The sequence below is a fragment of the Cynocephalus volans genome, chromosome 6 (genome assembly GCF_027409185.1).
Source record: "Cynocephalus volans isolate mCynVol1 chromosome 6, mCynVol1.pri, whole genome shotgun sequence".
NCBI lineage: Eukaryota > Metazoa > Chordata > Mammalia > Dermoptera > Cynocephalidae > Cynocephalus > Cynocephalus volans.
This window is the reverse complement of record NC_084465.1, coordinates 71,560,525-71,577,523: the sequence shown is the minus strand read 5'-3', so window position 1 is coordinate 71,577,523 and position 16,999 is coordinate 71,560,525. Positions and strand designations below refer to the sequence as shown.

Sequence of the window (16,999 nt, the reverse complement as noted above, 5' to 3'; positions counted from 1 at the left end):
TTCTTCAGACAGAAGGATCTTTTCAATAATTGCCATTTAAAAATAAAATGTGATTTTAACTTTATTAGCTAAACAATCAATACAAAAACCTACCATAAAGGAAAAATTATTACATATACTCATAGCAACTTGTGCTAATATGATTAGAGTTTGGAAGTTTAAACTTAAAATTTCAGAGAAACATCTTGCAAAATAACTTAAGAGGAATATAAAATTTCACAATCCTATTAAAATTGCTAAATTAATAAAACTGTAATAAATTACAAAATAAACAGGATATAAATTCATGATTTCCATTAAAAGTGATACAATTTAAGTAAATTTTTAAAATACAGTAAAATTTCACCTTAAAATTGACCTTAATCGTTTAAAGGATGCTTCCTGATAACATTGGAATTTCTAGTTTTATGAAGGTACTTCAGAAATAAAAGAATTGCCAACATCCAGAAAAACATAAGAGAAAAACCCAAATAAAAAGTAGGTTAACTTCTTTCCTCAAGATATTTTTTCCCTTTGGAAGTACTATAAATTATTAACTTATTGCAGAATTAATGAAAACTTTGAGATTGTGCTATATCACATTCTAGCCTTAAATCTACCAAAATAATATTTATAAGTACTGATATAAATATTTTAAGAGAAACTAACAGTATTTATATTTACTTAGCAAATGTTTGGTGAACTGAACTATATACTGGAAATAAGAAGCACAATGCAATTTCAGTACTAGCAGTAAAATGCACTTCTGCTTTTAGGAGAACTACAGCTTTCATGAGAGAATCAAGGATTCAGGGGCATATATCTTTGGGGCTCCTTTGATTTGGGGGTTATACAAATAACACACATTCATTACAGTATTATTAAGTAAACACAAATAATCATAAGGAAGGAAAAATTAAATCACCTGTAATTATAAAGTCCATAGGTAAATAAATGTTCTGCCATTCAGAGATATTTTAGGCACACAAAATACATATAACAGATTCACATTAAATACACTACCTTGTAAACTTCATTCATTTGTTTATATTTTGACGATATATTACTGAAAGTACCATTCTAAGGCAAAAGGAATCTACTTTGTTAAAGCTTCTGAAACATATGGCCAACTCATTTTTCAGAAATATAAATTCTCACCAGCTGGAGGCAGGCAGTTGTGCCCAACATTCCATCTATTTGCCCGTTTGTCCTAGGCTTTCGCTCAGTGTAACTCTTCTCTTTCACAATTTTTTTTTCCTTCTTATTTCTACTTCCTGGTCTTCAGGAATACAAGAAACTAGTTAAAATTGCCATCATCGCTGTTACCAATTTTATCTCTATTCCCGCCCCCACTTTTTTCCTGGTGGGGACTAGACTATACCTCCCCCTTTGCCCTCCCTCCATCACTACCACTCCCTTCTCTACTTGCTAATTAGGTGCTTTCCAGAAAGAGAAAGAGGGTGATGTGTGTGAGGGAGGTACAAGAACAGGGAACAACGTACTCTGCTTCACGGAACAGAACCCCAGGGGTAGAGAGAAATAACTGCAAAGTTCTATGTTTTTAAGATGTAGATCTCAACATATTGTACCATGTTTATATGCTTAGCTAGTTCTTTTTTCAATCTAATTCCACCCCAGATTCTAGCATTAAACGGTCACCCTTGAGTTTTTGGTATGTTTATAAAATTTTCCCCTCTATGTTTTCATGAGTAGTTTAATAAAAGATTAGTCCAGTCTAAATTGGGGCAACTAGCCAGATAAAATTTTAAGTAAAAAAAAAAAAAATCTTCACACTGACTTTTGTTTGGCAGCTGGTAGACCAATTCTCGCTCTCCTGAAAATTAACTCAATGTATCATAAAACATTTCAGTACCTTCGATTTATTATCATAGATGAGGATAAATTGAGGGATTTGTCAGTCCACTTAAATACGCAGAACAAAAAAGTATCACTAAAATGCAAGCTATAAAAAAAAAATTAGAAATAAAAGTCCAATTTATTCCCTCATTCACGAGATGAGGAATTTGTGCCCCAGTAAAATGGTCTAAAGTGCATAAGATGAAAAAGAAAATAAGCAGCACAACTCCCATCTTCGAAAAATTCTATCTTCACACAGTGAATGTCATGAAGTGCCTGGAAGTCAAAATGCTCTTTGCAGAACATTATAAAATACTTCTATTTAAATTCTATCATACAAACTATCATTTTAGACAAAATTACATAGTTATTCAAAGTTTAAATTGCTATTAATGTTCAATTTATTTTAACTTATAGGTTATAAAAGAGACTATAAAATCATGACTATGATTACAAATGTCTGAAGAAAACAACTATGAAAGTAAATATTATTGTCTATTTGGCAAATTTTTTCCTTTAATTACCATTTGTCCTTATTCATACATTTTATCAGCCTAATATCTGCTTGTAAAATTAATGTTGACTCTCTAGAATTTAAGGAAAATGTGAGAATGAAAAACCTGAAATTCCATCAGCTTTTTTCCCCCCTACAAACTGTGAAAAGACCATCATTATTCAATTTTGGCAGGATAATACCTTTGCCCAGTTTTAAGAAGGTGCACATGGAGCACAACTTGACAAATACAGGTTTGCACCACACTGAGCTCTACGTGCTTCAAGGTCCTGTAACCTCGGAGACCTAAAAGGAGCTGAAAGAAACTACACTCCTTTAGAGGATGGAAAATGTTTAAATATACCTGAACTGAAAATATTAAAATATATTTGGATGAAGTAGTATATTTTCATAACAGGTATAAATCCTAATTGAATTCTGTGGTGATAAATTTAACCCAACTTTAGCAATAAAAAGATGCCTACAGGCTAGTCAGGCTTTATATTTCACTCTAAAGGGAATGTTTTTAGTATAATTGGTTCATACCATAATTTGGCATTTCATATAAAGTAGCTCTACGTTGTATTTACCTTCCTTTCTCTCCTTAGCAAACAAAATAATTTACATACTTTAAAGTATTCTGAATACATAACTATCAAACAGAAATATTTACCTATGGGGCTAAGAATTATCCCTAAGATCTCATTTTAGCCCTAAAAATTAGATACTGCATCACCCCTACCTTTTAATGGCACAATGTTATAAACTGTAGCTCCACTTATAATTTAAAAATAAACACTTAAAAATAAGATTAACAAAGCGTTTATCATCACCTTTAAAAACTCTTCTTCAAAATTTGACATACTAGGCACAATTAATGTGCAATTTAAGTAAAAACATAATATATAATTGGTTTTAAACTTTAAAAAACGACTTTAGAACTATAAATTTGGGATAAAAGGAACCATATACACTGCCGTTTTTCTCCCAAATTTCCATGTTTAAAAAAGAATTATGATTTTATTTATTGCCTTCAGCATTTTTGGAAATGGTATATTTCTAAATATACAATGCATTAAGATAGATATGTGAAGGATATAGGTGAGTTGCTAGTTTAAGACTACATTATCACTGTCAGGATTGCTGACCTAATAAAATATCTAGTCCAGACTAGTACAGGAATCTCCTGCTTAACATCAGTAAACCATTCCTGAAAATCAGACCTGTGTGGGAAAACACAATGGCAGATTTTAGATGGAAAAAATTACGATGTGCTGCACATCAATCTAAAATCGCCAGTTTCTTAAAACATAACTAAACACAGTAAAAATACTTATAAGTATGTAGCAAACTATTATGTTAGCATGTTAAACTTGTTTCCTGATCACCAAACAATATGGTTGTTCATTACCAGTTGCTTTATAGCAGTAACATGGTCTCCCCTGGCACCAGCAATGTCCAAGATACACATCCTTTTTGATAACATTGGGCATACCTTTCAAAATGTTTACACATGACTCTAACAATCTTAATTTCACTTAAAATGAAACGCAATTATTTCCATACGATGTTTTGAGTTTAGGGGGACATAAATAAAAATTTTCCCCATATAGACATTAACTGAAGAACTATACTGAGATATACATGCATTCTATGAAGTTTGGACATTAAAAACTAAAAGGGGCTCTACATCCAGGGAGATGTAGCATTACAAACATCTGTCAAATATCAGTCCAGACATTTTCAGCTGCAAGTAATAAAAACCTAACTAAAAGTGGCTTAAACTTTAATCACAGAATTTACTCACTCAACTAATAAGAAGTGCAGAAGTAGACAGCTCCCAGACTAGTTAATACATCAGTTCAACAATGTCATCATGGACCATGTCACTTCCTCATTTCATTCTGCTACCTTCAACGTTTTACTTCTATCTTGGGCTAGCTCCCCTAAGCGAAGATGGCAACAATAGATACAATACTATCAGGCATTCCACCAGATAAAATAACTGCCAGGGGAAAGAGGTGGCTGTCTCTTCTGTATCTTCCAGTGAGTCCCTCAGCCAAACATCCTTCATGTCCAATTAGTCAGAACTGACAGGTGCCCATTCTTACACCAATCAATGGCATAGTGGAATAGGCCACCATGATTGGCTTAGACAAATCGGCACTGACCTCTTGGGGCTGGGAATAAAGTCGGCTCTCCTAAAACACATGGTCACACAGAGGTAGGCAAATTCTTTGAAGTGTGTAGGAAAGGGGAATGAATTTTGGGTAGGCGGGTTTAAATTGAATGATTATGAGTTTGCATTAATATGATAACTACAAATAAGTAAAGATAAGTGATGTAAGTTAAACAAAGACTTATTTTCACTGGTAAAATACTTTAAGATAAAACCAAGTTTTCAACAAAATATTAAATAATTTAGAAATCAGTCATTACAAAACCTGTCAACAATAAACGGATTGAAGATCTACTTTTTGAAAGTCATTGTTCTTACAATTATGTAAAATACATAGCAGATGAGATGTCCTTTAGGTGGTTACAACGTAAGTGGCAAGACATACAAAAATAAAAGTTTAAATAACATTATAAAACAATAATCTTGGCGCAGCTACAAAATACTATGTGATGAAGAAGCAAATAAATGATAGGAGAAAACGTACACTATGGGTCAAAGAGCTATCTAAAAACTGAAGAGGCCTAGAGAAAGGATTTCACCTGGGATCTTTAGACTGAACAGGATATGGACAAAATGAAACAGTCTGGGCATTCTGCACAAGGAAATGCTGGGATGAGGGCCTGAGAGCAGAAAAACACCTTGGATTATAATTGTCAGTGGAAAAGCAAATGAAAAGCAAATTATCATTAATTATAGTTTTTCTTTTTTATACAAAGAAGTTCTACAATCACAGTTTGGGATCTATACATTTCCATTATCATTTGCCTACTTTCATCCCCTAATTTGTACGTAGCTTCTGGAAAGTCACTCTATTTTCTGAAGCCCAATTAGTGAAAGCAGCCAATGAATATACCCACCTTTGACAATAACTGTCCCACCTTTGACATTAAAATAACCTAAGATACCACAGCCCAAGTGGCTAGTAAATCAATGCAACATCTAGAAGAGTAGTTCTTAATCTTTTTAGGGTCACAGACCTTTGAGAAACTGATGTAATGCAGAGGCAATTATCCCCCCAAAAAATATATATCTAAATTTTTACATACAACATCAGGTTTCCAGACCCCTCCACTCAGCCTTTCCAACTTATTACAGGTTAAGAACCCCTATGGTAGCAACAGGGACAATAGCTGCTTGTCACAGGAGGAGGGGGAGAGAGGGAGGGAGGGGGAGGGAGAGGAGGGAGGGAGGGAGGGGGAGAGGAAGGGGGAGAGGGAGAGGGAAGTTTTAGTGAAGTAGGTGGGTGGACGTCTGCCTCGGCATCCGCCCGGCACAGCCATGCTTTCCAACCTATGGCTTCCAAGGAGCTTTTGGCCAGTTACCCACGTAGCTCACAGACCTGCATGAAGGGGTCTGGTGACCCAGCCTGGCGTATGAAGGGTTTGTGACCCAGTTTGTGAATGGGCTTGAGGGGTCTCGGAGCTCCAGACCCAGCTCTAGCTCAACAATCAGCCCAGTCAGCAGGATTACCAGCAGGTAAAAGAGCCGGACAACTGGAGTGGTCGTGGAGCTAGACAATCGGCCTCACGAACAGGATGTAGACTGCTACAATTGGCGATGTTCACAGGATTCCAGACATTAGCCACCGCCGTAGTGCAACACTATGTCAAATAATTTTGTGTAAAGTCAATCTAGATGTACTATAGCTAAAGACAAAGAGTCAGAGGCAAATTAATTATACAGATGTGAATTCCAAGTTAACAAAATGCTTTCCAATTGTTCCACTAATTTTTAAAAAACATCTAAGTTTCCAAATAGATTACTCATAGAAACATTTTTTTTTAGTATTGTATTAAGCATTCTGCTCTTTACCTATTTAACGTATTGGGGGAAGCATAATTATTTGCTTTTTGTTTATTTGTTTATGGCTCAACTAAAGTGGAAAAGAAACTGAACTTTGCATTCTTTGAAATCTTTTTCAAAGAGTCTTAACACATTATTTGTTGATATACAATAAGTAAATTACAGAGAGTTAACTATAGTGCTTCTCAGCCCTGTGTACACTCTAGAATCACCTAGAGAACTCTTGGGAACACACACACACACACACACACACACACACACACACACACACACAGACACACACACACACAGACACACACACACACACACACACACACACACACACACACACACACACACACACACACACACACACACACACACACAAAAATGTCTGGGCCAAATCCCAGGCCAGTCTAATTAGAATCTAAGAAGGAGCCCCATCACCGGTATATTTTCAAAGTACCCCCAAATGCACAGGAGGGTTTAGAACCATGGAGTTAGGGAAACCGATCCCTAATTTACATTTGAGTCATCTAAGTCCACTGGGCATAAGAATGAACAACTTTTCCACGATTAACTGGTGAAATACAGGGCTCAGTTCTGCCTCTCAATACAGTTGCACCTCTCCCCTGTCCCATGCAATTCATTCTCACTGTATATCCAGCGAAGTAAGGGAGAGTAGTACACCCTACACAGGGACAAGCCTTACCTAATGTTTTCACCTCTAACAACCTAAACTGCTGCTACACTAATAGGTAAAGCAGAATTAGGTAACAATGAATGTGAAAATTCTGTCAATTCTGTTAGACACACAACTCCACATTTCTTAATGGGAAAACAACTATATGACAAAGTTAGTTGAAAAATCCTGGAACACTTCCTTTACAACTTAAAGGTCATAACACCAAGGTCAAGGGTTTGGATCCCCATACTGGTCAGCCACCAAAAAATAAAAATAAAAAATTTAAAGGTCAAGAATAAAAACACAAAGTAAATTAAATGTACTTTGAGTTTTTCTGGATATCACAATACATGGATAAGGATATAGTAATAGGATTAAGCTGCTTTTTTAATCCATAAACACTTTAAAAAAAAAAATTCGGTATAATTCTTTTGTAAGAACAGGAAGTAAAAATAGAAAGCACATATTGAAAACCTATTTAGTTTTTTTCATTGTTTTAATTAAAGCTTTCAGCCCTACACAGAATCAAAGTGACAGAATCAAAATGACCTCATTCCTTGGAATGTAATTTTTATTATATGCAGCTAAGTTTCCACTTTTAAATAAAGGAAACAAAACAGAATATAAAGAGATTATGATAGGGCCGGCCCCGTGGCTCACTCAGGAGAGCGGCACTGGTAGCACTGAGGCTGCAGGTTCGGATCCTGTATAGGGATGGCCGGTGTGCTCACTGGCTGAGCGTGGTGCAGACCACACCGTGCCGAGGGTTGTGATCCCCTTACCGGTCAAAAAACAAAAAATAAAAAATAAAATAAAAATTAAAAAAAAAAAAAGATTATGATAAAAAGTTCCATATAAAAATGGAATAGTTTAATTGAAATATGTATAAATTGTTTGACTAATTCCCAGAATGAGAAATTCAGTAGGAGACGATCTTAAAAATAACCTACTACTTTTCAAAATCTGATTTATCATTTAAACTGAAAAGAGAATGTGAGACTAAATCACATATTTCAATATCACTACTTAAAAAATGAAATCCACGGTGCTGTGAATTAGTAAACTCTGGTTCTAAATTCAATAGGTTTTACAAAATAATTAGCTTAATGGAAACTAGAAGTTCTTATGCCCTATTAGAAGTTCTTATGACCTACTTTAAGAACCACCTGCATATCTTGAAAACATAATGAATTTCAGTTGTACTGTAACCCAATTCCTTTAATCTCTGTGACAGTGCTTGCCCAATTTCATTCTACAGGCTCTGAAGTTATATTCCACATTAGGTCAACTGTGTTAGTGAACAGAACAACAGTAAATTATTCCTTTTCTTTTTATATCCTATGATTTTTGTTGCTGTTATTTTCCCTTCTTTCTGCTATAACACAACAAGCTAATTCATGCCTTTGTCTTAGTTTTGGAAGGAATTATATGCCAACATCTAGGCGATACCCTTTTTCCTAATTTAAAATAACTATGAGGTTGCACACAACACTAAGTAAATTTGTAATCAACTTAAAGATAATGTCTTAAAAGTACAATTAAACATGTCATAACAGAAGAAAACCCTGGTAATTACAAATAGTGCCGTGCTTCCTGGGTTTTTAAACAGTAGTATATAAGACTATGAAAAATCGCCACCCAGTGATGCAAATGAAAACTGCAATTTGTTTTTGTGTGAAATGAGTACCCTGGAGGATTACTTCAACTTCATTACTGAATGAACGAATAGCTATTACATTCTTATGTGAATAGGAACTGGTTACAAGGGAAAGGATGTTTTCCCACTAGGTTTTTTTGCCCTTTATTCTTATTCAGCACTCTCGACATTTAAACCTTAACAGGGAGAAAGACTTTCGGTCCAAATGTGAGTTAATTGTATACAAACAGCCCAGATATTCCTATTTTCAACAAAAGTGCCTAGGCTCTGCTTGGACCTCAATTTCAACTCATGATGTGCTGACTACATCACCTCAGCAATGCCATCCAATATTGTGACCTAAAACCTATTTGTGTTAAGCAGGAACCTTTACCCAGGAAGAAAAATATTCTCTAGTGGAAAACAGACAATTTATAGCTTTAACAACATAATTTATTCTGACCTTTTTAGAAACTGGTTATAAAAGCCACATAAGATATTCTAATTCTGCAGAGTTCATGTTGATAAACTGTTGCTACAAATATAATCATGTTTCTAAATCTTTACTTAGTTGTATCATTTAGAAGTCAATAGATAAATATACACAAAACCAATAATATATATTTATTTTCCTATGATGTACCTATTGCACATGAGGCCAAAAAAAAAGTTATGTAGATATATGCTAACCAAAACACATAAGTACAAGTATAGGGCCATGTTAATAAAAGTATTAAAAGGATTTCATAGGTACTATTTGACCTACTTGACATTTCCAAAAATATTTTTAAACAGTATTCTCTGAGACTAATAGTAGCCATGTAGGTCGGTATAGAACCATATCATAAAAAGAGCAACTTAGCAGAACAAACCAATTTTTAAAAATAGGATGGTAAACTCTTCTTTAAAGATAATTAACTATATTCCCAGTAATATGTCAGAACCTTTATCAGTCAATTGAGTCCCATCCTTAACTGCTGAAGAATTTTTAACAATGTATACTATTTTTTAAGCTCAACTTCATCTAGATTAGTTTTCTGCAATATTTTAAAATATTTAAAAGTTATTTAAAATATTAGATAGTAAAAATAGTAAAATGTTTGCATTGCCAAAATAAAGGCCAAACTTTATGAGTAGTAATACAACTAACCCTCTTGTATTAGTCAATTTCTGTTGCTTATAACAAAATACTTGAAACTGGGTGATATATAAAGAAAACGAAATTTATTCCTTACAGTTTCTGAGGCTGGTAAGTCCAAAGTCCAGGGAACACAACTGGTGAGGGTCTTGCTGGAGAAACAAGGACCCAGAAGTCACATGGCAGAAAATGGAGGAGAGAGACTAACCTGTCATGTGCTCTTCTTTTATAGGCCTCAGAACCACGCCCCGACCACCATTTTTAATCCATTCCCTAGGCATGGTTCTCACAATCTAATCCTCTCTTCAAGGCCCCACCTTTCAATTACCCTATGAGGATTTCCCACTATCTTTACACTATCATAGTGGCGAGTAAGTTTGGGGGGGACATTCAGCCCAAGGCCTTCCACCCCTGGCCCCACAAAACTCATGTCCTTTTCACATATGAATACATTCATTTCATCCCCAAAGCCTTAAGTTGTTTCAACCCAGAAGTCCAAAGTCTCATTTGTGAAATCAAAACCAGGTTATCTACTTCCAAGATAAAATGGTGGGACAAACATAGGGCACATATTCCTTTTCAAAAAGGGAGAAATAGACCAAAAGAAAGGAGTAACAGGTCCCAAACAAGTCCAAAACCCAGCAAGGTAGGCATTAAATCTCAAAGCTGGCAAATCAGGTTCCTTGACTCTGTTCAATGTCCTGGTACAGTGGTTGGGTCCCCAAGTCCTCAGGCAGCTCTGCTCAGCTCCTGCAGCTTTCCTAGTCTCAGATGATGCTTTAGCTCTCACAGGCTGGCATTGCATGCTGGTAGGTCTACAATTCTGGAGTCTGCATGGCAGTCCCACTCTTACAAATGCACTAGGTATGGCGCTGAGGGGGGTTCTCTACTGCAACTCCAACCCCACATTTCCACTCGGCATTGCTGTAGCAGAGGCTCTATGTGGTAAATCCTCCCCTGTGGCAGATCTCTTCCTGGGCCCAGACTTTCACATACATCCTTTGAAATCTGGGTGGAATCTCCCAAGCCTCCACAGCTCTGGCATTCTGCGAGCTGCAAACTTACCACCACAGAGATGCCGCTAAGAATTCCAGCTTGTATTTTCCAAAGCTGCAGGTCCAACCACACCTGGGGCTAATTTAGCCACTGCTGGAGCAGCCAGAGCAGTTAGTGTAACCCAGGGGTCTGACAATGCAATTAGTGGAAGCAAAGAGAGACAAAAGCAGATTCCCAAGGTGGCCCTGGACAGCAAGCCCATGGAAGGTGCCTCAGGCCTAGTCCCCAAAACCATTTTGTCTCCCTAGGCCTCTGGGCATGCAATGGAAGATGCAGCCTCCAAGATCTCTGAAATGCTTTCAAGGTCCTTATTCCTTTTGTTGCTAATCCTTTTCTTCTGTACTAATCTCCTTAGCAAACAGTTTCTGGGCTGCACCACCGAATTGTTCTCCTGAAAATGCTCTCTGCTTCTCTACCACATGACCAGTCTGCAAATTTTCTATATCTTTACACTCTTCTTCCCTTCTCATTATACATTCTGGCTTTACGTCATGCCTTTTCTGCCATAACTCAGTGTAGGCTGCTGAAAGTAGCCATGCAGCTTCCTTATGCTTCACTGCTCAGAAATTTCTTCCACCAAATACCCTAGGTCAGCACCCTCAAGTTCCACATTCCATAAGGCTTTTGGACACAAACAGAATGAGCTAAGTTCCTTGCCAGTTCATAGCAAGGTTGATCTTTGCCCCTATTTCCAGTAAAATTTTATTAAAAACAAAACAAAACAGCTCTTTCAACCAGTAGGGAATGTAATTTTTTTTTTTAAGAGCCTAAAACAGCACTAATGTCTTAGAATTAAAACTGATGATATGACACTTAAGATGGAAAGTTTAGTGGTTAAAGAACAGGCTCTGAAGTCAGACTGGGCAATTCCAGATCTGCTACATGCTCACTTTAGGAACTAGGAAATCTTAAGTCCTCGCTTGTATACATTATAATAGTACCACCTCACTCACAGGGTTATTCTAAGCATTTTACAGACATTTACTCACTTAAACCCGTCAACGACCCCATGGAGTGAAAACCGGTATCATATTCATTTTCTAGATCAGCTAAGTGATACCTGGGGGTGTTAAGGATGCCTAACCCAAGGGGTTTGGTTCCAGAGTCAGCACTCTTAACTGTACTTCACCTCTGAGAAGCTCCTGTGGAAGAAGGGAGCCAGTGAAATTGATAGAAAGAGAAAGAAGTGAGAGCCAAGAGGTGATGCTGACTGATGCCATCAAAATTTCAGGAGAGTAATTAAGCCCATAGAACACTAGGTCTGCAAGGATTTTTCATGGAAAAAGGTAAAGGAGTAGGTGTTTTCTCCTGGGGGGGAAACGAGGCTAAACAGAGACAGGCATCAGCAGATACAGGAGCCGGGGATTAGGAGGATTCAGACAACATCTGAGGGACCTGTCTTGCTTGGATAATTTTAACGAGATATAGCACTAGCTGCACTGCAAATTAAATTGCTATCCTGGAACTACCATGGAAGTGATTCTTCACCATGACTGTCCAACTGCTAGATACATGGTGCTGGGGACAATACCAATCCTGCTCAGGCCAAGATCATCCTGGGAAAACTCCCTTAAAATACAGCATGTCAGCCTTTGGGAAAATGTACCACTAGAGCTTCGCTGTGTCAGATGGAGCAGCTGGTACCTACAGCTTACCAGACAGAGTACAGTCATGCGTCACTTAACAACAGGGATACATTCTAAGAAATACATCTTTGTGCGATTTCATCATTGTGTGAACATTACACAGTGTAGTTACACAAACCTAGTTGGTACAGCCTACTACACACCTAGGCTATATGGTATAGCCTACTGCTGCTAGGCTACTGTATTAGTCCATTTCTGTTGCTTTTAACAAAATACATTGAATTGGGTGCTTTATAAAGAAAACAAAATGTAATGCTTATGGTTTCTGAGGCTGGGAAATCTAAAGTCCATCTAGTGGTGGCGGCAACAGTGACCCAGGGGTCTCACACCGCAAGATGGTTGAAGTAGGGAGAGCAAAGAGAGATAGACTCTCCTCTTCTTTTAAAGCCCTCAAAACCATGCCCATGACCATCATTTTTAATCCATTCACTACAGCATGGTCCTACAATACAATCACCTCTTCAAGGCTCCACCTTTCAATTACCATAATAGGATTTCCCACCCTCTTAACAGTCACAGTAGGTACCAAGTTTCTAATACATAAAACATGGGGGACACAATTCAAGCTTCAGTGAGTTCTGGGGGGACATAATTCACCCACTACAGCTACAACCTGTACAGCACGTTACTGTACTGAACACTGGAGGCAACTGTAACACAATGGTAAGTATTTGGGTATCTAAACATATCTAAACCTAGAAAAGGTTAGGTAAAAATACAGTATTGTAATCTTATGGAACAACAGTTATTGACCAAAACATTATTATGCAGTGTATGACTGTGGTTAAGTCCTGGAAATTCCCTCATGAAATAGCAAATTTAGACGTTTGTGTCTTCTGAGGCTCACTTAAAGACGAGTTCTTAAGCTACTGCCTTTCCTGGAAAAGGAAAGGTCCACAACAGATAAGCTTCACTGGCTGAGGCAAAATGCCCTGGAAATTGGGCCCCTGCTGGGGTGGCTTTAAGACATGCAAGGGAATGTCTGGTCAAGGCCACATGCTACCAGAAATTGGAGACTGTAGAAAGAGCAACACCAGGGGCCATTTCAGCTGTGGTTAAAACTGGTCTCTGAAATGCTACAAATTGCCAGGCAACAAAGGTAGATGTTAAAAAGACATATAAAGGGCCGAGCCCGTGGCGCACTCAGGAGAGTGCGGCACTGGGAGCGCGGCGACACTCCCGCTGCGGGTTCGGATCCTACATGGGAATGGCCGGTGCACTCACTGGCTGAGTGCCGGTCACGAAAAAGACAAAAAAAAAAAAAAAAAAAAAAGACATATAAAAAGTTTTCGAGGTCAGCATTAGCAACTGTATGTGCTCTCAAAGATGCCAGGGCAATTCACATCCTTTACATGGCTATTTGATAACAAAAAGAATAACATATATTTCTAATCATGGAACAACAGAAAAGAGCAAAGTTCTCTGCATATGTGTTAAGACTACAGAGGTGTTTTTAAATGAAGAATACAGAACAGAATTTGAATATCCAGGCTTTACTGGGACAAATTCCTAAAAGTATTGTGAAACTCCTAAAGAAGCAGAAACTTCACTGGAGACCTGAGGCACCCCTGAAGTTTTTCTGTTAGGGAGGCTAATTCAGGAGGTCAGAGGAAAGCAACACCAGCAGCTTTGAAAGAACTAAAGTTGGGGTTGACAGAGCCAGTTCTGACTTGGAAGCCAAGGCACCAATTCCTGACATAGTAAGAAGGAGGAATCAGATACGCAGCCATGTACATGGCACCCCACCTTATCACAGTCAGAAGGCTCTCAGGAAAAACCAGTGGCCCTGGTCAAAGACTAAGCCCCATTATTTTGCCTCAGGTGTACGGAATAACGTCTGAAAGAAAACAACTTTGACTATCCTAGCTACTGCCCCCAGCCCAGGCCATATAATACAGATTCAGAAAAACACACAGGCCTGGCAGAACATGGCTGTGGAAAGGATTAAACAGTCTTTAGTAAAGTTTATCCACTAGAAAAACTCTAATCTTGTCTCCCAGAGATTAAGGGCAAGAAATGGAAGAGGGCCAGAGAGGTAACACTCGTGTCTTCTATGTAATCAAGTGGACCCTAAAGAGAAGGACTGATGAGGCAGAGACCCACCCAACCATAGTTCTTCTGAATGTGCAGAGGTCTGAGGCATGGGATGAGCCCTGGCTCTGAGAGGGAAGGAAGTTATGACGAGGGCCTAAGCTGAAAATACAAGATCACCCTTAAATCTTAAAACGACCATCCCTCACTTCTCAGTACATACAGAGCATTTGCTGATGCTAGCAGACCCCTCCCTGACTGGGCCAAGATAAAGGAAGTAAGAAGTAGGAAACCAGCATCTGGAAAGGGAGACGCTGAGAAACATCCCAGGGACCGAACACCACAGGAATTAATGCAAATTTCAGACAAGGAGCCGGAATTTGGTGGGAGCAGGTCCAGAGTGGAACATATGAATACCACAAGGGGACACTGGATTTTGGCTACTCCACACCACCCTCGAGGGAGAATTTCTGGGAAGAACATAAAGACTGCGAATTTCTTCCTTGGGGGAGAAAAGGGGGTATTTTATTTTTCAGAATTCTCCCTGTGAAGAGCACTATATTTGGTCAAAAGAAATATTTTTAAGGCCACTAAAATCTTTTAAATTAGCAGGTATCAATTTTGTAATAGAAAGTAGTCTAAGCAAACATTTAGGAGACACTAACATATTTAGATTTAAAACTCTTCTCCATTCAGCAAATATTTATTGGATGCCTAATTTCAGATGTTAATTTAAGAAGGTTGGTACTATTTATAAGAAAGGACCTGAATTTAGCAAGAATTCTTCAAGACACTTGGTTTTCCACAGTTAAAAAGTTTCACTAGTTTATCAGATGAATAAAAAGGGATGATTTCATAAATTTAATTTGGAGTACACAGCCAAACCAATATGTAAGAAGAATCTGACCTGACCATATTCCAAGGGACTTATGACGTCTATCTTTAGAGATTTCTTTTGCAATTATACACATAAATTAACTCTCAAGTTAATAGTAAATAATTTAAGAATCAATCATATAATTATATAGTAACTTTTTTGAGGAAAAATAATTCATCTAATTATGATTTGTTTCTTAAAAAGACTCACCAGAAAGGACAAATCCATCTGCTTCTGTGTCTGGTACTGAGGGCTTCTTAGATTCCAGAGGCTTTCTGAAGAAGTGAAACATTGCTCCTGCCGCCACTGCTATCTGAAATCGATACACAATATAATGTTAAATTCAAATGGAACTACAAAGTTCTTACCCTTTTTAGGAAAAAGCCAAAGATAAAGATATCAGAATAACTACTTTTAGGTACTCTATTGCCAGACTTTTTAAAACCCTGAGCCTTTTCTAGGTACCAAAATACGAGGCTAGAAGTTAAGGTACCTGGATTTCCAGTTTAAAATCCTGTGCGCCTTGAAGTCTACAATGCAGTCTCTCTCAATTTCTGAAGTTTCAGAAAATAACCCAAGAAAATACTACATGTAAAACTAAAATCAACACCAGATAACAACGGAACTTTGAACGATCTCATTAATCATAAAGCAGAAACAGATGCTGGTTTGAGGGAAAACAAAAAACAAAAAACCTGTCCAGGTTTCCTGTCTATGCCATAACTAGCTTAAATAAACCTTATAAAACTAAGGCCACCTGAAAAAAGAAAGGAAGGCACTTCACACATCCTCTACTGTTGGTTACCTGATTCAGACACTCAAGGACTGACCCATTATAAAATTGCAGCCAACTTAAATTCCCATCAGTATAGATCTTTGTGTTGGTGTGTAAAGTAAGGCAAATCATAACTAAAGACAAAATGTTTCATTATTTTAGTTATCATTTTAGTTATACTAAGTTTCCATTTATATTGTCAGAGCTAGGGCTCAGACCCTCCAAACCCACTGTACAGACTGGGTCACCAGACCCCTCACACGCAGGTCCATGCTAGGTAATTAAGATTCCAGGAGCTGTTGACAGATGATATGAGCTCAGTCCTCAGCTTCCTCAGTGGCAGCATCTTACAGGTCCAGTAGCTTACATGCCCAGCAGTGGCAGTGGCCTTGCAGAGGGTCCAGGGGGCATTAGCAGCAGCAGCCTCCAGCAGCAGTGGTGACCTCCCCATGCCGCTCCCACCCCCCACGGGGGAGGCAGCCTAGGAATAGGAGGCACCTTGGATCAGAGTCACTCATCCTTTTACTTAAGTCATAACCCAGAACACCTGGGTGCACATGCAAAATTGCACTAGACGATAACCAAGGAACACCTGAGCGCATATGCCTGTTTACATCAAATGCTTGGCAAGATTCTGAACATCTGCGGGGCCCTGACCATTTTTCCTATATTTTCCCAATGTTCTGAGATTATTGTGCACGGTCTCCAGCAGACACACACACCATCTCCTCCTACTAGTCCCATCTTTGTACACTCAAGCAGGGCAACAATTTCTAGAAAACAACTGGGAAGAAAAGGTACCTGCCAGGATACATTACATTCTGAGGACAGAACCTCATAAGCCAAAAAATGTACGAGAAAGCAA

General features: G+C 37.9%; 1 protein-coding gene across 4 annotated transcripts in view; it reads right to left on the bottom strand.

Annotated features, from left to right (window-relative positions):
• Positions 1 to 16,999, bottom strand: part of UMAD1 (UBAP1-MVB12-associated (UMA) domain containing 1) — a 266,139-nt gene that overhangs the window by 192,949 nt on the left and 56,191 nt on the right. For all 4 annotated transcript variants that reach the window (XM_063100097.1, XM_063100096.1, XM_063100098.1 and 1 more), the window contains exon 2: positions 15,570 to 15,672. In XM_063100097.1, the coding sequence (XP_062956167.1) occupies positions 15,570 to 15,651 (82 nt within the window). In that variant the 5' untranslated portion in view covers positions 15,652 to 15,672. The remainder of the gene's footprint in view (positions 1 to 15,569; positions 15,673 to 16,999) is intronic.